We start from the raw sequence: 20,000 nt of genomic DNA, 5'->3' as shown, positions 1-20,000 counted from the left end.
TCTCTCTCTCTGTGTGTGTGTGTGTGTGTGTGTGTGTGTGTGTGTGTGTGTGTGTGTGTGTTGCATTTCACAGAAGTGAAGTGTATTCCCCAAGCGGGAACGAGCACTGCAAGTAGGTTTTTCCAGCACTTTCATCTCAGATTTCAGCATTACCTGGAACTTGCTCGATGAGGCCAGGTGTAGTTCGGGATGTTTGCGGTGTAAATTTTTCATTTTGTGTCCTGGGCCAGTGTGTTTGCTTCTGGCTATTTCCGAAGGATATCGTGGATAAACATCAATCACCCATTAACATTATCGGGAAGGCCCAAATTCCAACTAACGAAACGAACTCTCTTCTCTCGTCTTCGCTCAGTCTCCACCAAACACGCACGCACGCTCGCTCCATCCCTGAAACCCCCCCCCACCCCCACCCCCCACCCACACAAACTACGTATAAAATAAAGCATATTGAAGCTTACTTTGAGGAAATTTTTAGGGAAAAAAATGAGAAATGAACTTGGAAAAATGCAGTGTTTAGAATTGTAATTCAACATCCCTGACAGAAAGTGGACCGGTTATTCCTCGCAAAACCAAGTGACATTACAAATAAAATGATTGAAGAAACTATGTACATTTTTGTTATGAATTTAGAGGAATCGATAGACAATGGCAGCTGTTTAAATGTCTGTTTGATATATGTCTCTACATCTATATCGAAGGTGTTACAAAAGAGAGAAAAAAAACCCCAAACAAACCGAAACCATGGGTAAAGATCTATCAGGCATTAACATTAGCAGGAAAGCCCAAATGTGTCATACGTGCGAGAGTTATGAAACTATGCTTCGTTAGTTTCAGGTTCGTATGAAGTCAGATAATTTGTCATATTCGTCTAGTATGTCGCAAGTTAAAAAGATGTTAGAAAAGAAGAAAAGGAGAAAGAAGGAAGGAAAGGAACAAAACAGCACCTAAAGACAGTTCAGGTCATGCACCCACTCCTCCACAAGATGGCGTGTAACACTGTGGCTTCTTCTCTTCTTCTTCTTCGTTCACTCGTATGCACACGAGTGGGCTTTTACGTGTATGACCGTTTTTACCCCGCCATGTGGGCAGCCATACTCCGTTTTCGGGGGTGTGCATGCTGGGTATGTTCTTGTATCCATAACCCACCGAACGCTGACATGGATTACAGGATCTTTAACGTGCGTATTTGATCTTCTGCTTGCATATACACACGAAGGGGATTCAGGCACTAGCAGGTCTGCACATATGTTGACCTGGGAGATCGTAAAAATCTCCACCCTTCACCCACCAGGCGCCGTCACCGTGATTCGAACCCGGGCCCCTCAGATTGACAGTCCAACGCTTTAACCACTCGGCTATTGCGCCCGTCGTAACACTGTGACAAAACACAAGCTGTTCGTTCTAACACGGCCCGCTCACGCAGAAGGGTGAGTGGAACGAACGTCTCAGCGGGCGTGTTGAGAACAAATAAATACTATCAGCTTCTCTCCTTCGTGTTTCAACAGAATTAACCTGCCACAGAGGGGACTCGCCAACACATCATTGACGCCGACCGCTGTGATCCATCAACTATTCACGACAGACGACTTGAAATTTGTAGACAGACAGAAGATAATGGAAGCTGTGCATGTGGTGGCGGTAGATAGGGCTGATGGGCAGGGAAACTAGGCCCCCCGTGTGAGAAAAGTGGTAAAATATGCACGTGAACTTGATATGGTTTCGGAAAGAAGGAGGAGGAGTGTGTGTGGGGGGATGGGAAGGAAAAGGTGGTGGAGGAGGAGTGTGTGGGGGGGGATGGGAAGGAAAAGGTGGTGGAGGAGGAGTGTGTGTGGGGGGATGGGAAGGAAAAGGTGGTGGAGGAGGAGTGTGTGGGGGGGGATGGAAGGAAAAGGTGGTGGAGGAGGAGTGTGTGGGGGGATGGGAAGGAAAAGGTGGTGGAGGAGGAGTGTGTGGGGGGGGATGGGAAGGAAAAGGTGGTGGAGGAGGAGTGTGTGGGGGGGGATGGGAAGGAAAAGGTGGTGGAGGAGGAGTGTGTGGGGGGGGGATGGGAAGGAAAAGGTGGTGGAGGAGGAGTGTGTGGGGGGGGATGGGAAGGAAAAGGTGGTGGAGGAGGAGTGTGTGGGGGGGGATGGGAAGGAAAAGGTGGTGGAGGAGGAGTGTGTGGGGGGGGATGGGAAGGAAAAGGTGGTGGAGGAGGAGTGTGTGTGGGGGGATGGGAAGGAAAAGGTGGTGGAGGAGGAGTGTGTGGGGAGGGGGGGGAAGGAAAAGGTGGTGGAGGAGGAGTGTGTGTGGGGGGATGGGAAGGAAAAGGTGGTGGAGGAGGAGGAGGATGAGCAAACTAAGGGAGAACTGAAACTGAAACTGAAAATTGAAAAATGTTTTAATGCCATTGACATTACAGTCCTATTGGCATGGGACACATCAGAATAATCGTTTAACACATACAAACCAAATAGCATTAATATAATATGTATCAAAGTCGCAGCAACAAACCTGCTGCAAGACAATAGAAAACACTCATGTCGAAAACGGCTATACCCACGTTCGACAAACTCACGCCGTGATCAACCTAAAAGAAAAGTAAGAAAAAAGAAAAGTAAACCTATACATATTCAGTTAATTTTTGCACTTTCTCCGTGCATATTCAAAAACCATACAAATGTCGGCTTCTTTGAATCGACCATCCAACCTAAACGCTATGACAGTGAAAGCAGAGAGAGAGAGAGAGAGAGAGAGAGAGAGAGAGAGAGAGAGAGAGAGAGAGAAGCTCAAGACTCGAGACTCCAGGCGCTAGATGGTTTATTCATACATTGGTCAAAAGTGCTTATGAAGGAGTGTGTCAACTCGATTATACGACAGAAACTCTCCACATTACAATATAAAAAAAAACCCACATAAATGTTGGACTAATCTATGCTTCGGCACATGATTCAGAAATATCAGTATTCTCATGATGTAGTAGTTTATCGAAATTTGAAAGCTTTGTATGAATACCCCCGAAAATGTTTCCAATAATTCGAGAGAGAGAGAAAGAGAGCCAGCCAGCCAGACAGACAGACAGACAGACAGACACAGGGACAGAAGAGGATGTGTAGACAGAAAGACCGATACGCAGACACCCACAAATACACACACAGATACACACAGATACACACAGATACACACAGATACACACAGATACACACACAGATACACACACAGATACACACAGATACACACACAGATACACACACAGATACAGATGCACACACAGATACACACAGATACAGATGCACACACAGACACACGCAGATACACAGACACACACACACACACACACACACACAGATACACACAGATACACACAGAGATACACACAGATACACACACAGACGCACACAGATACACACACAGACACACACAGATACACACAGATACACATGCAGATGCACAAAGATACACACACAGATACACACACAGATACACACCGATATACACAGATACACACAGCTACACACACAGATACGCATACAGATACACAAAGATACACACACAGATACACACATATACATACACAGATACATACAAATACACACACAGATACACACAGAGATACACTCACATATACACACCGACACACACAGATACACACACAGATGCACACAGATACACACACACACACACACACACACACACACACACACACACACACACACACACACACACACCGACTCGCGGAGTTGGGAAAAGGATGAGAACCGTCGAGCGTTTGGACACCTAGATTAATGAGAAAGTCCTGATGCAGGACCAGGTATGACTCGATAGGACCGATCAGAATGCTTGCCTTTGAAATATTGATCACAGTGCACTGTGTATCGTGAATATCGGAAACGTCGGTCGTTAGAACAGTATCGAGAGACATGATCATGAATTGAACTGCAGTATCATACTGTATCGCAGTGTGTTGGACCCCAGACACGGAGGTGCTTGCAAAAGCCACCCTTCCCAGCATCTTCACCATCCTGATGCAGTCCCAGCTTGGCTGGGCTGGACACGTGGCGCGCATGCCAGACCATCGGCTGCCCAAAAGGCTCTTCTATGGCGAGCTGCAACAAGGGAAGAGATCACACGGAGGTCAGAAGAAGCGCTTCAGAGATACTCTGAAAGTCTCTCTGAAAGCGTTTGATATCAACCCTGACTCCTGGGAGGAATCTGCAGTGAACCGTGACAAATGGCGCGCTGCTGTGCACAAAGGTGCCAAGTTGTGCGAGGCCAACAGGACTGCTGCAGCTGTTCAGAAGAGGCAGGCCAGAAAGTCACGGGCAAACAAGCTCCCTGACACATCATATGCCTGTCTTTGTCTGCCCCAACTGTCAGCGAACATTTCGTGCGCAGATTGGACTATTCAGCCATCTGCGCACTCGCAGATAGATTCATGAGCATCCCCCCCCCCCAACCACCACCTGCCCCATCCCCAGCTGGATGACAACGATGGTCATCATCGATCTCGATGGACACACACCACGTGTTGCAGTGTATTAGATTGCATGGTACAGCATTTGACGATTTCATGTGACTGAATGACGTTGGTTTGCACTGAATTGCATAGCATTGCACTGTACTGTGTTGCATCTCATTGCATTGCATTGCATTTCCGTGCGGTATGTTGCATTGCGTTGCGTTGCGATTTATTGTGTTGCAATGCGTTGTATTGTATCGTATAGCATGACACTGCAACTCATTGCACTGTTTTGTGTTGTGTGACTTTGTGTGCACGAATTGTAAATGAAAACTGTAACATATTTCATTTCAGGAGAGGCTTCATAGTTATGTTTCGGTTATTGAATTTGGTTAAGATGAGGACGGTAGTTGCAATACAACAGCAAAACGGCTATGTACGCAAATGCCAAACATGGATACGCCCAATCAGAAGAAACCACTGGGGTTTTCTCTTTTTTTTCTCTCTCTCTCTCTCTCTCTCTCTCTCTCTCTCTCTCTCTCTCTCTCTCTCTCTTTTAAGATCAGTCACTGGATAATCTTAACCTCACGACTGCTTCAAACTAGTATGCTCATCATTGAAAGTATGTCACCTCACGGAGGAAAAAAAACCACAGCTCACAGGCCAAGGTGTCTGTCATCTTTCCTTCACTGAACTTCTTTCTCTTGGGGGATCACCTTACTTTTGTTGAGCAACATCAATAATATCGTTGATAACCACACACACACACACGCACGCACGCACAAACACACACACACACACACACACACACACACACACACGCACGCACGCACGCACGCACGCACACACACAAAGTAACTGAACTTTAAAACTGTGCCACACTGATATCATTTCACCACGATTCACATGTCAACGGGTAAATTCTTTATCATTGTACCCGCTCCCCTTTGTACGAATCAATATTTAACTCAGGAAATATGCTGTCTAACGTGTACCGTGCTCACCGTCACTAAATAGTTGAGCTTTTTTGTTTGTTTGTTTGTCTTTATAAAGGTTACTTCATGTTGGTTTTATGGTACATCTTTATTGGTACAGCGTATACGCAGATGTTGATTGAAATGTGTGAAATCTGTCATTTCATTCTAACGATGATAAAAGTGAAAAGGACCAGAATGATAATTGCTTATCTTGTGTGTGTGTGTGTGTGTGTGTGTGTGTGTGTGTGTGTGTGTGTGTGTGTGTGTGTGTGTGTGTGTGTGTGTGTGTGTGTGTTACAGCCATGCAGCAACAGATGATGCTGATGTCCGCCACCTTGATGGCCCTCCTGGTGTCCTGTGCATCTGCTCTACCCACCGACGATTCTGTGCTCCAGGTAATGTATGATAGTCAGTTGTATCCGACTATGACCACCAGAACAGCAGAGGAGACAACTGGCTGTCTCGACCATTATGGGTTAGAATTTGATTATAGTGGAGAGTGTCTTGCCCAAGTTACATCCCTACTCTCTCGGTCAAGAGGGTTTCAGGACAGTTGGCGTTGGGATGGTTCCCAAAAGGCAGCTAGATCCCCAAGGCTGCAGCACTAAGAGGCAGTGCAATTTTGCCTCCTAGTTTGAGAGTCATAGTTCTTCAGAAAAGACTAAGCTGTACGTGATTTCTTATTGCAATGGAGAAACCATTGATAAACATCTCTCAATTAGCTGTTGGCCCAACTGTAATGCATCTCTTGGTTTACAAGTGTACCAGAACAAGTCGCGATATATCATTGCTGCATATTGCTCTCCAGCGTTCTTTGGCAGCAATTCCTACGTTCCCTCGTATGTACGAGTGACACTTCACGTGTATGACCTTTTTTTACCCCCACCATGTAGGCAGTCGTACTTCGTTTTCGGGAGTTGTGCATCGTGGGTATATTCTTGCTCCATCATCCACCGCATGGATCACATTATCTTCAACGCGCGTATTTGATCTTCTAGTTGTGTATGCACGCGAAGGGGGTTCAGGCACTAGCACGTCTGATCATGATTATGTTGACCTAAAATAGCGCCCTTTCTGACTAAGAGCTCAGGGCGCTTTACATGAAAGAAAAAGCTAACAAATTACATAAATAATTCATGACCACTCTTTCTCCCTCCCCCCCCCCCCACCACACACACACACTCCCTTTCCCACTCTTTATTCATCCAAAGTGAGCTGACATGGGTGGTGTTGGAAAACAAGGAAGCTGAGAGTGCCTATAGACAGGTTTTTAAAAGAGTTTTTAGTGATGAGCGAAAAGCTGAAATCGAATCAAATTCACGGATATGATGAGAAGGTCGTTCCAGATGTGAAGAGCAGCAAAGAAGAAAGAACATTCACCATAGGTTCTTGTATTGACACGAGGAAGTTTCAAAAGGTAACAATCAGAGGAAGAGCGAAGATTCCTTGCAGGAGTGAAAACACTGATAAGGTCTGAAGGATATGTAGGTCCTGTGGAGTAACTGTAGCTAATAATAATAATAATAATAATAATAATAATAATAATAATAATAATAATAATAATAATAATAATAATGTACATTTATATAGCGCCCTTTCTCTCTAAGAGCTCAGTGCGCTTTGCATGAAAGAAAAATATTACAAGTCACATAAAATATTCATGACCACTCTCTCAAAATCCCCTCCCCCTCTCCCCCCACCACTCACACTCTCCCCCTCCCACTCTACATACATCCAAAGTGAGCTGACATGGGTGGTGTTGGAGAACCAGGAAGCTGAGAGTGCTTGTAGATAGGATTTAAAAAGATGAGTTTTTAGTGATGAACGAAAAGCAGAGATAGAATCAGATTCACGGATATGATGAGGAAGGTTGTTCGAGATGTGAAGAGCAGCAAAGAAGAAAGAACATTCACCATAGGTTCTTGTATTGACGCGAGGAAGTTTCAAAAGGTAACAATCAGAGGAAGAGCGAAGATTCCTTGCGGGAGTGAAAACACTGATAGGGTCAGAAAGATATGTAGGTCCTACGGAGTAATTGTACTAAATGGGACAAGAAGAAATCATGATGTAGCGGGGGGTAACTACCCATCCATCAATCCATCCATCCATCCATCAAGTACGCATTAGTTTAATCCAGCAATAGATCAATTATACAGTCATTCAGCCAGGCAGTCAATTAATCAGTCAGTCAGTCAGTCACCAACTCACTCACTCACTCACTCTACTGATTAATCCAAACGTAAATGCCTCATGAATCACTGAATGAATGAGTCCGTGTGTCAGGAATGCCTTTCTCCTTTTCGTTCACAACACCAACAACTGTAACAAAAGCATCAACAACAAGAAGCACTATCGAACCGTGTGGCCGACACCAACCGACATGACTTGGAGAGGACGGCGTCATTCATGAGACGGGCTGGACGGACACTGTGAAGAGAAGAAGAAGAAGAAGAAGAAGAAGAAGAAGAAGAAGAAGAAGAAGAAGAAGAAGAAGAAGAAGAAGAAGAAGAAGCACAGCAGAAAATATTTGTATTTGTATTTCTTTTTATCACAACAGATTTATCTGTGTGAAATTCGGGCTGCTCTCCCCAGGGAGAGTGCGTCGCTATACTACAGCGCCACCCATTTTTTTGTATTTTTTACTGCGTGCAGTTTTATTTGTTTTTCCTATCGAAGTGGATTTTTCTACAGAATTTTTCCAGGAACAACCTTTTTATTGCCGTGGGTTCTTTTACGTGCGCTAAGTGCATGCTGCACACGGGACCTCGGTTTATCGTCTCATCCGAATGACTAGCGTCCAGACCACCACGCAAGGTCTAGTGGAGGGGGAGAAAATATCGGCGGCTGAGCCGTCATTCGAACCAGCGCGCTCAGATTCTCCCTCGCTTCCTAGGCGGACGCGTTACCTCTAGGCCATCACTCCACTCTTACAGCGAAGTAGAGGATGTGCAACGCCGAGCAACAAAGCTGCTGTCATCCCTGAGGGTCTGATAAACCATATCAGGAGAGACTGAAAACTCTGAGACTGCCAAGCCTAGAACATCTACGCCACCGAGGAGATATGATAGAGGTGTATAAAAGTACCTCCAGGGTTGCTACGAAGTCGAACGGCCAAAATTTGAGCTTGCCTGCGGAAGAGATCAACGAGGACACAGCCTCAAGCTCCAGAAAAACCGACACAGGCTCAACATGAGAGGATTTTTTTTCTTTTTTTTCAAACAGGGTTGTCTCCCTCTGGAACAGTTTGCCCAACTGCGTTGTAACTGCACCTTCCATCAACTCTTTTAAAAATCGACTCATTTGCCACTGGAAAGATTTGCCCACTTTAATAATAATAATAATAATAATAATAATAATAATAATAATGGTACTTATATAGCGCTGAATCTTGTGCATAGACAAATCTAAGCGCTTTCGCACCAGTCATTCTCACGCACGCATAACTCTAAAACTGGAGAAACTAAAGACAAGGAAGAGGCAGGGAAGGGAGGCTATTTTGGGAAGAGGTGGGTTTTAAGGCCAGACTTGAAAGAGCTGAGTGTGGAGACTTGGCGAAGCGAAAGAGGAAGTTCATTCCAATTGCAAGGTCCAGAGACAGAGAAAGAACGGCGGCCAACAGTTGTACTCACCAAATTGTTATTAGGTAGTTTTTGACTATAACTATTGCCCCATACGCCAGCCACGCATGCTGCAAAGTATGTGGTTAACATCCACAGAACGATGAACAGGCCTTTTAACGGGGCCTCAAACGTTGTACAAGTCAAGTCAAAACTGGCAGTGAGGATGCTTTCTAGATGCACATAGGGAAGAACTAACGAGGTGAAGAGAACAGTCAGGTTTAATTTCTCTGATACTTAAGACTAGGCAACCTCAAACACAACATGATATAAAGTAGTTATCTGCAGGACTGTAACATTGGGATATCTTAGTGTGTTGCTGCTGCTGTTTTGATGGGTTGTTGTTTTCAAAAGTCGGTCACAGTCATGAAAGACTGACCTATTATAAAATGACGAACATGAACAAAGTGGTGCTGAAACGTGCTTGTTCTGTCAGGTAAGACTTCTTCTTCTTCTGCGTTCACTCGTATGCACACGAGTGGGCTTTTACGTATATGACCGTTTTTACCCCACCATGTAGGCAGCCATACTCCGTTTTCGGGGGTGCGCATGCTGGGTATGTTCTTGTTTCCATAACCCACCGAACGCTGACATGGATTACAGGATCTTTAACGTGCGTATTTGATCTTCTGCTTGCATATACACACGAAGGGGGTTCAGGCACTAGCAGGTCTGCACATATGTTGACCTGGGAGATCGTAAAAATCTCCACCCTTTACCCACCAGGCGCCGTCACCGTGATTCGAACCCGGGACCCTCAGATCTAAAGTCCAACGCTTTAACCATTCGGCTATTGCGCCCGTCTGTCAGGTAAGACAAAGGCACAAACACACAGAGCTTTTGTTACTTAGTGCATCCCTGCTTTCTAACATCAAACAACGTTTGATTAGTCATGTCTTTTCTTTGTCATCTGGTTAACTTTCTGATGTGTGTGGGGCAGGCAGATTGACATTGCTATCGACGGGCGCAATAGCCGAGTGGTTAAAGCGTTGGACTGTCAATCTGAGGGTCCCGGGTTCGAATCACGGTTACTGCGGCGCCTGGTGGGTAAAGGGTGGAGATTTTTACGATCTCCCAGGTCAACATATGTGAAGACCTGCTAGTTCCTGAACCCCCTTCGTTGTGTAGCGGGCCTTGCAAGCAGAAGATGAAATACGCACGTTAAAGATTCTGTAATCCATGTCAGCGTTCGGTGGGTTATGGAAACAAGAACATACCCAGCATGCACACCCCCGAAAACGGAGTATGGCTGCCTACATGGCGGGGTAAAAACGGTCATACACGTAAAAGCCCACTCGTGTGCATACGAGTGAACGCAGAAGAAGAAGAAGACATTGCCGTCATTCTCTGACTGTCTGATCGCTTTTCTGCCTGTAAGTGCTCTTTCACTCAGACCCAGACCAGCTTTATTTGTCGCGATTCACATCACAGAACGGATTAACAAACTTGAAGAAGGAACCCATCGACTGGGTACTTCGCCGTCTTGGCGAAAGCATGGCAAGAAATCCCTGTGGGAAATGATTTATATGTATGTATGTATGTATGTATGTATGTATGTGTGTGTGTGTGTGTGTGTGTGTGTGTGTGTGTGTGTGTATACACATGTGTGTGTGTGTGTGTGCGTGCGTGCGTGTGTGGGGGGAGGGGCGGAGGGGGGGGGGGGGGGGCACGCGTGTGTGTACATCCGGGCAAGCGCGCACGAACTTCGTCTTCCAGTTCAAACAGAAGGGATGGGCGCGTTCACACGTTTATAGATCGATCCTTTCTTCTTCGCCTTCTGTCAACAAGTGAATTTCAACAACTTTGCACTGTGGCGCGATGGGTACACAATGCGAGTTCACGTCGTTTCGTGACTTTTCGGCTTTGTCGCTCTCACATGTGGCTTTCCGGTTTTTTTGTTTGTTTATTTTTGTTTTGTTTTTTTTCAGATGTTTGACGTGAAAGAATCTGGCGTTTCTTCTCAGATACATTGTTCCCTTTCAAATCCACCCCGCTACCTTTCGTCACGCGCATGCGCACATTCAGAAGGGGGGGAAATTACTTGGAAATGTCATCGTCAAGCTGACAGATTTTTTTTTTTTTTTTTTTTTTTTTTAATCACGTTATCGATTTTAAAAGCCGGACGTTTGTCTGCTGTTTTCCTGGCTCGTGTTTGTACGTTGTGTGGAAACTGGGTAAATCATCCACCATCCACCACAGCATTTGCTCTGTTTAGAGTCAGTGGCGATAAATGTCCGGAAATGCGAATATTCCCCAACTACAATGCAACACACCAGCGATTTTCTAAAAGGCCTCATTTGACACCTTGATTGTCCGATGGGTCATGTTTGGAACACTAGTTGTGTAGCGGGCCTTGTTTGACGTAGAGGTTGTTCAATGGGTCTTATTTGCTACACTGAATGATGTCTAATGGTTTTGTGCCACGCTGATTGTCTAGTTGTTTTATTTAGCACAGTGGCTCCGCTCTCTTTGGTAAATACGCAAAAAGAGAAAAAAAAAAGTACCCCATGAATTCATGTCCATTGTAAGTAAAATAAAACAACACACGCGAAACGACTTGGTCCTTAAAGACTCCGTAGTTGAAACGCGTATTGTATGAGTGAGATCTGAAGAAAGCGTACGCGGGTGTATGTGGGCGTAGTGTGTGTGTGTGTGTGTGTGTGTGTGTGTCTGCGCGCGCGCGCACACGTGTGTACGTTGTTTATTCTTTTGCTTTTTAGTGTGTTGTTTTGTTGTCTTTGTTGTATCAAACGACCGAAATGCCGAAAAAAAATATGTATGTGTGTGTGCGTGTGTTGTGTGTGTGTGTGTGTGTGTGTGTGTGTGTGTGTGTGTGTGTGTGTGTGTGTGTGTGTGTGTGTGTGTGATGTTTAGTTTTTTTTGATCTACTCCCATTTTGAGGAATGAGGATATTACTTTCTTTGAAACTCTCTCCAGTTTTACATATATTCAACGTTTTCCAAAGAACCTTTGAAAACAATGATAACAACAATAATAGTGAAAATAAAAGAAAGGCAGATTTGCGTGACCGATATCATAAGACAATAAGAAATTTCGCTTTATGTTAAAAGAGAACATTGTCTTGCTATTTTGTAGCAATTATCTTTTGGTAAAAACTGCACTGATGTGAGCTTGCTTTTAGAACATCTTATCCGGCGTATTCCTGAAAGACACACAGCATGTTGTTAGTATTTCATTAAAAAAACAAATAGAAATAATGTTAGAAAGACAAAGACAATACCATTTCATAGATATTCTTTTAAAGATATGATTAAAGCAGAAAAATTAGACGATGAAATCATTCGTAAATGTTTGGAAACATTGCTTTGACATTTGACGTAAGTTCTTTGAAAGAAAAAATAAAGAAAAACCCTCATGAAAAATATATTGTGTACTGTGCATATGATCTTCTAAGAACAATGGTTTTCTTCTTTTTTTTCCACTCAAATATAAACGCGTTTGTTTTTTGTTTTGGTTTTTTGGTTGTTGTTGTTCCTTGCAGCATGTTATGGAGAAAAAACAAGGGTTGGTAACAACAGAACAACCCTTCTTTATTTCAAAATCACTTCGTAAAGTTTTGCACTGAAAAAAAAAGTATATTCATGTAATTAAACATAAAACTTACATCAGAAAAGAGAAAAAGTAGATTGCTTGTAACAACGAAACATCCCTTCTTTATTTCAAAATCACTTTGAAAAGTTGCACTGAAAAAAATGTATATAAAAGATTATTAGAAATAAACATTACGGGGGAAATGGAGAAAGTAGAAAGGCGACATAATACACTTTGAACAAAGACCAGAATTTGGATGTTTGAGCACATTAACTGGTGTCATTTGAACTATCTGTGCATTAGATAACTTGTTTGAACACAGTAATTGGTGTCATTTGAATTCTATGTGTTTCGAACACAGCACTTAGTGTCATTTGAATGCTCTGTGGAATGGAGAACGTGTTTGAGCACAGTCATTGGTGTCATTTGAATTCTATGTGGAATGGAGAACTTGTTTGAGCACAGTCATTGGTGTCATTTGAATTCTATGTGGAATGGAGAACTTGTTTGAGCACAGTCATTGGTGTCATTTGAATTCTCTGTGGAATGGGAATTTGTTTGAACACAGTCATTGGTGTCATTTGAATGCTCTGTAGAGGAGAGAACAAGCTGTATGCTTGGTGCAGTCGCAGTGATGCGAGTGATATGAAATAAACACGAAAATATGATGTGTTTTAAGAACAAAAAAAGCACGGACAGTATCTGCAACTGGAGCAGTTGCGAGACTTCAAAGACGGTACCGTGTCCATTAGGTCAGACCTGTCACAGTCAGCGCCCCACACCTAACCTCAGTTATGTGAATTATATTAGATGTGTGTTAAAACAACAACAACAAAATCTGACAATATATCCAAGTTGAACAATTGGCTATAATACCCTTGGGCAGTTACGTGACTTGATCAAGGCAGACCCGTCAGAGGGGGCAACCTTACCAGTATGAAGCTGTAGCACTGCTAAGAATGAATTTCTTCGTTACCATAAGTCAGATCACTCACTCATAATAACCTCTGCACAGACAAAGACACAGCTTCAAAAAACAAAAACAAAAAAAAAAAAAAAAAAAAAAAAACTGCTGTTTCTTCAACGTCTGACTCTAGGATGGATGCTGGTGAAGAAGAAGTGCTGATAAGATGCACGTCTGGAGAGCTCATAGTTCTTCATCTTCAGCTGTACAAACCTGGAATTCACTGCCTTTTTCGGGTTCGAATCTCGGTAACGGTGCCTGGTGGGTAAAGGGTGTAGATTTTTCCGATCTCCCAGGTCAAGATATGTGTAGACCTGCTAGTGCCTGAACCCCCTTCGTGTGTATACGCAAGCAGAAGATCAAACGTTAAAGATCCTGCAATCCATGTCAGCGTTCGGTGGGTTATGGAAACAAGAACATACCCAGCATGCACACCCCCGAAAACGGAGTATGGCTGCCTTCATGGCGGGGGAAAAACGGTCATACACGTAAAAGCCCGCTCGTATACATACGAGTGAACGTGGGAGTTGCAGTCCACGAACGCAAAAAAGAAAAAAAAGAGAAAGAAACTGCCTTTTTTAAGTCCCGCACCCTCATCAATTGAACCTAATCTTATAATTATCAGTTCTTACTCAAGAAGTCCCTTCATAATCGGGACAGTCTATTAGATATGTGTATTTTACTGATCCACAGAGAGAGAGAGAGAGAGAGAGAGAGAGAGAGAGAGAGAGAGAGAGAGAGAGAGAGAGAGAGAGATTGTGTGTGTTTGTGTGTGTGTGTGTGTGTGTGTTTCTGTCTGTCTGTCTGTCTGTGTGTGTGTGTGTGTGTGTGTGTGTGTGTGTGTGTGTGTGTGTGTGTGTGTGTGTGTGTAGCACTATTTAAATGTAGTAGTAGTAGTAGTAGTAGTAGTAGTAGTAGTAGTAGTAGTAGTAGTAGTAGTAGTGATATCATTATTATTATCATTATCATTATTACCATTATTGTTCTTATCATTATTTGTAGTCGTAGTAGCATCAGTACCTAACGTTGCGTGCCATTGTCTGAGCTTTAAATCACTCGACTTCTGTGCTGGTGAAATCTTACTTTGTCTCTCCATTTCCACGCATTGCAACGCTGCTGCATGCATAGTATTCTCTCTTTGTGTGCAGAGGTCCGCACTAAGCGTTGACAAGAGGCCAAAATACATGGACACACGCGACCTCGACATCTTCAAATACATGCTCATGGCTTCCATCCGGGATGTAAGTCTGTTGTTTGTTTGTTTGTTTGTTTAATGTATGTCTACAGTTCCATGTGTGTGTGTGTGTGTGTGTGTGTGTGTGTGTGTGTGTGTGTGTGTGTGTGTCTGTGTGTGTCTGTGTGTGTGTGTGTGTGTGTGTGTGTGTGTTCTGTCTCTGTCTCTATATCTGTTTCACTGTCTCTGTCTCTCTTTCTCTTTCTCTCTCTCGGTCTTTCTCTGTGTCTATCTTACTCTCTCTCTCTTACTCTCTCTCTGTCAGTCTCTCTTTCTGTCGATCTGTGTGTGTGTGTGTGTGTGTGTGTGTGTGTGTGTGTGTGTGTGTGTGTGTGTGTGTGTGTTTCTCTCGGTCTCTCTCTCGGTCTCTCTTACGCGCTGTCTGTCATTCTGTCTGTCTGTCTGTCTCTCTTTCTCTTTCTCTCTCTCTCTTTTACTCTCTCTCTTAATCTCTCCTAGCCTCTGTCTCTGTCTGTCTGTCTGTCTGTCTCTCTGTCCTGAACTGTGGGTATGATATGCAAAGTAAATCATTTAACCATCCCTGTCTCTTTCTTTCTGTATGCGTTCTTGCGTACGTGCGTTTATGTACATGTGCGTGTGTGTGCGCGCGCGCGTGCAAGCATGTGTGTGTGTGTGTGTGTGATTGAAGGTCACTTTTGACACTTCAACAATTTGACACTTTACTATCATTAACTGCAAGGGTCTATTGACAAAGGAAGTTGGAGTACGGATTATTATTGTTCAACACAAGTATAGCAGGACACATTCTGCTCGTTCCAGTAGTACCCCTCACACACCCTCATACAATCTTTTGATGTTCCTCAAAATTAAACAAAATAAAATGAACACTTTGAAAACAAAACGACATTGAAAAGGAATACTATAACCAAACTCAGCCGTCCATTGTATAGTGTAATCTATCAGTATGTACTTTATCATCAGAACACACACACACAAACTAGATAATGTGAGAGAGACAGAGAGAGGGAGAGAGAGAGAGAGAATGTGTGCGTGTGTGTGTGTGTGTGTGGGGGGGGGTGTTCATATCTCGGTTCTATCCATATGTATCCGGACATACGCACACAAAAACAGCTTCCCCTATATGTTCACGAGTATTACAAAGCACAAAATGCATTTCACACAAATTCGCTTCAGAATAAAATGCCAGGAGAAAATATATTGGAAACAGGGTACCATTCTGGCCTAATGACAGATGGAGCTAAGTCTTCCATAATTATCTTCATTCCGTTTTTATCAAATACATTTTGTGCAAAACGTGCCTCACAAAAAGTCACCAAATGACTCATAAAAGCCATACACAAAGTTTTGAGCTTGAAACGAATAAAAGTGAAACAAAATGAAGACAAAAACACGAAGCAACAAGATCTTACGGTTTTGCTTTTTTTTTTTATTCTTGGGAAACATCGTTTTGATGAAGATTTATGTGGAGAATCGGGTATCAGTCTTCTGCATTTTAACAAAGAGAAATATTTCTATAAATTCATTTACCTTATTAGAGCAAAGAACCCGTCCTAGAAATCTATAAATCATTTTCCTCATTAGAGCAAAGAGAAACATCCTAAAATGTTTCTTCTTCGTTCGGTACTGCTGAACCAAGAATGCGTTTAACATCAACATGTTTGTTTTCTCTTTTTTCAAAAAAACAAAAACAAAAACACGCAAAAAGAAACTAAATAAAAACTCAAAAAGTAAAAAAAACAACAAAAAAACACCCCATTGGAGAACATTGAACTTGGAAGCAGGTAATCAGAGAACTCTCTTGTGTCACGGAAAAGGATGTGGGTGGCGAGGGAGGAGATCAGGGTGCATCATTCATGAAGACGGGGGTGAGGGTGAGGGTGAGGGAGGGGGGGATGCGGAAGGGGGAGGGGGGGGGGAAGCAAAATGAGCAAAGCCAAACCATGACCTCCCGACTTGAAGTTCCTGTGGCAGATAATGAGTGCTCCAGAGACCAAGGATCGCCATCAGCAAAAATCTGTCCTCTGTCGCCCCCACCCCACCCCCCCCTCCCGCCACCTTCCCCCGTGCTGATCTGGACACGGGGGGTTCTAGAGTGGGGGGAGGGCGAGTCACTTACTTGCTGGCAATGAACGTCGTGCTTTTGTCGTTCGTGGAGTGGAAAGGTCGCAACGGGCCTGCCCTAATTGTGCTCAAGAGAGAAGTCAACGTCGACAATTTGTCGCGTGACAAAACTTCAGCCGTGGAAAAAGGACAGGGAAAGAAACTGCGCTGCTATTCCGGCTGGTGGTGGTGGTGGTGATGGTGGTGGTGGTGATGGTGGTGGTGATGGTGGTGGTGGTGGTGGTGGTGGTGGTGGTGATGGTGATGGTGGTGATGGTGTGGTGGTGGTGGTGGTGGTGGAGGTGGTGGTGGTGGTGGTGGTGGTGGTGGTGATGGTGGTGGTGGTGATGGTGGTGGTGGTGGTGTTGGTGGTGGTGATGGTGGTGGTGGAGGTGGTGGTGGTGGTGGTGGTGGTGATGGTGGTGGTGGTGATGGTGGTGGTGGTGGTGGTGGTGGTAATGGTGGTGGTGATGGTGGTGGTGGTGATGGTGGTGGTTGGTTTTAAAAGCCGATTCGATACCAGTTGAAAAAACAACAAAACAAACTAAAACAACTGATGGAACTCTTGACGACACGCAGAAAGATTGATATCAGGATTTGACTCGCGTTACTGATCAGATGAAGTCAGACTTGGTGTTGGATTCGTATGTTGTATTTAAGAATTTAAGGGTTTTTTAAACACACACACACACACACACACACACACACACACACACACACACACGCACGCACGCACGCATACATACACACACACGTGCACGCACGCACGCACGCACACACACACACACACACACACACACACACACATACATATATATATATATATATATATATATATATATATATATATATATATATATATATATATATATATATATATTCCATTGAAACGAAAAGTAAAAATGCAAATATATCTAAAGTTTTTTGTTGTTTTCTTTAGTTTACAGCGACGGTAAACAGTTCTGTCCCAGAAACTTCTGACCGTACACTGAAATGCAAATGTCTTCCCATTCCCCCCCCCCCCCCCCCCACCCCCCAACCTCCCCCAACCCCCCCAACCCCCTAACCCACCAACCCACCAAAAACCCTAATCTTTGCCGCTCAATAAAAAAAGACCCTTTCCTTATGATTTCAGAAATCACTGTTTAAATTTTTGTCGTTGGTTGTCGTTGTGTCCTGATAATGTAACCGACTTACAAATCGTTTGGTGGATGATCGATCAACGAAAGCAGGAATAAATATTTCATACCAAAAAAGATTATTTTCGCATTGAACTTCAGCTATCCAAAACGCCTACAACGTGACTGCAACGTGCGTTTGAGAGAAACTCCGTGAAAGCGAAATCGTCCACAGTGGCCCCAAAAACTGTATCTGGTCTGATCGAACAAAAACAGACATACATATTTCATGTGCAAGGGACATACAAATCTGAAAGAAGAAAAAGCGGAACACGTTTCATGCACGTGAAGATTTAATTGAAAATAGTAGTAGCAGCAGCAACAACAGCAGCAGCAGCAGTAGCACCCGCAGCAGACGCAGTAGAAACAGTAGTAGTTGTCGTAGTGGTAGAAGTGATTGCAGCAGCAGCAGTAGTAATCGTAGTAGTAGTGTTGAGACTGTTGTTGATTCTGCAGCTCTAAATGACGTGTCCATCGTTAACCCTTGCAACATTAGCATTAGCAGCAGCAGCAGCAGTATGAATAACAGCAGCAGCAGCAGCAGCAGCAGTAGTAGTAGTAGTAGTAGTAGTAGTAGTAGTAGTAGTAGTAGTAGTAGTAGTAGCAGCAGCAGCAGCAGTAGTAGTAGTAGTAGTGGTAGAAGTGATTGCAGCAGCAGAAGAAGAAATTGTAGTTGTAGTGTTGAGACTGCTGTTGCTGTTGCCGCTGCCGCTCTTATTGATGTTTTCCTCGTTAACTCTTGCAACATTAGCAGCAGCAGCAGCAGCAGCAGCAGTAGTAGTAGGAGGAGGAGGAGGAGTAGTGGTGGCAGTGGTGGGGTGGTGGTGGTAGCACTAGTAGTAGAAGTGACAGCAGCAGCAGCAGTAGTAATCGTAGTTGTAGTGTTGAGACTATTGTTGATGCTGCCGCTCTAATTGATGTTTTCCATGTTAACCCTTGCAACATTAACAGTGGCAGCAGTAGTAGTAGTAGTAGTAGTAGTAGTATTGGTGGTGGTGGCACTAGTAATAGTAGTGATCGCAGCAGCAACACCAGAAGAAATCGTAGTAGTAGTGGTGAGACTGTTGTTGCTGCTGCCGCTCTTATTCATGTTTTCCTCGTTAACCCTTGTAACATTAGCAGCAGCAGCAACAGCAGCAGCAGCAGCAGCAGCAGCAGTAGTAGTAGTAGTAGTAGTAGTAGTAGTAGTAGTGGTGGTGGTGGTGGTAGCAGTAGTAGTAGTAGTAGAGTTGGTGGTGGTGGTGGTGGTGGAAACAGTAAGTGATTGCAGCAGTAGTAGTAGTGTTGAGACTGTTGTTGATGCTGCCGCTCTAATTGATGTTTCCATCGTTAACCCTTGCAACATTAGCATTAGCAGCAGTATGAGTAGCGGCAGCAGCAGCAGTAGCAGAATTTGTAGTAGTAATTGTAGTGATTGCAGCAGCAGCAGCAGCAGTAGTAATCGTAGTAGTAGTGTTGAGACTGTTGTTGATGCTGCGGCTCTAATTGATGTTTCCATCGTTAACCCTTGCAACATTAGCAGTGGCAGCAGCAGCAGCAGTAATAGCAGCAGTATGAGCAGCAACAGCAGCAGCAGCAGTAGTAGGAGTAGTAGTAGTAGTCGTAAAAGTGATTGCAGTAGCAGCAGTAGTAATCATAGTTGTAGTGTTGAGATTGTTGTTGATGCTGCGGCTCTAATTGATGTTTCCATCGTTAACCCTTGCAACATTAGCAGTGGCAGCAGCAGCAGCAGTAATAGCAGTAATATGAGTAGCAGCAGCAGCAGCAGTAGCAGCAGCAGTAGTAGCAGTGATTACAGCAGCAGCAGCAGTAGTAATCGTAGTAGTAGTGTCGAGGCTGTCGTTGGCTGCCGCCGCTCCTATTGATGTTTCCATCGTTAACCTTGCTCGTTGACATTAAAGACAAGAAAGTGGAAAAATGAAATGACTCCTAAAGAGCACATAGGTAATTGCCTTTGT

The 20,000-nt window shown here is 44.0% G+C and overlaps 1 protein-coding gene across 2 annotated transcripts in view; it reads left to right on the top strand.

Moving 5' to 3' along the window:
• LOC143278793 (uncharacterized) overlaps positions 1–20,000 on the top strand; it is a 147,795-nt gene that overhangs the window by 51,611 nt on the left and 76,184 nt on the right. For both annotated transcript variants that reach the window (XM_076583303.1, XM_076583302.1), the window contains exons 2-3: positions 5,716–5,810; positions 14,697–14,789. In XM_076583303.1, coding sequence (XP_076439418.1) covers positions 5,718–5,810; positions 14,697–14,789 — 186 coding nt within the window. In that variant the 5' untranslated portion in view covers positions 5,716–5,717. The remainder of the gene's footprint in view (positions 1–5,715; positions 5,811–14,696; positions 14,790–20,000) is intronic.

This window comes from Babylonia areolata, chromosome 2 (genome assembly GCF_041734735.1).
Source record: "Babylonia areolata isolate BAREFJ2019XMU chromosome 2, ASM4173473v1, whole genome shotgun sequence".
In the NCBI taxonomy this organism is placed as follows: domain Eukaryota; kingdom Metazoa; phylum Mollusca; class Gastropoda; order Neogastropoda; family Buccinidae; genus Babylonia; species Babylonia areolata.
This window is presented reverse-complemented; position numbering and strand designations above follow the sequence as displayed.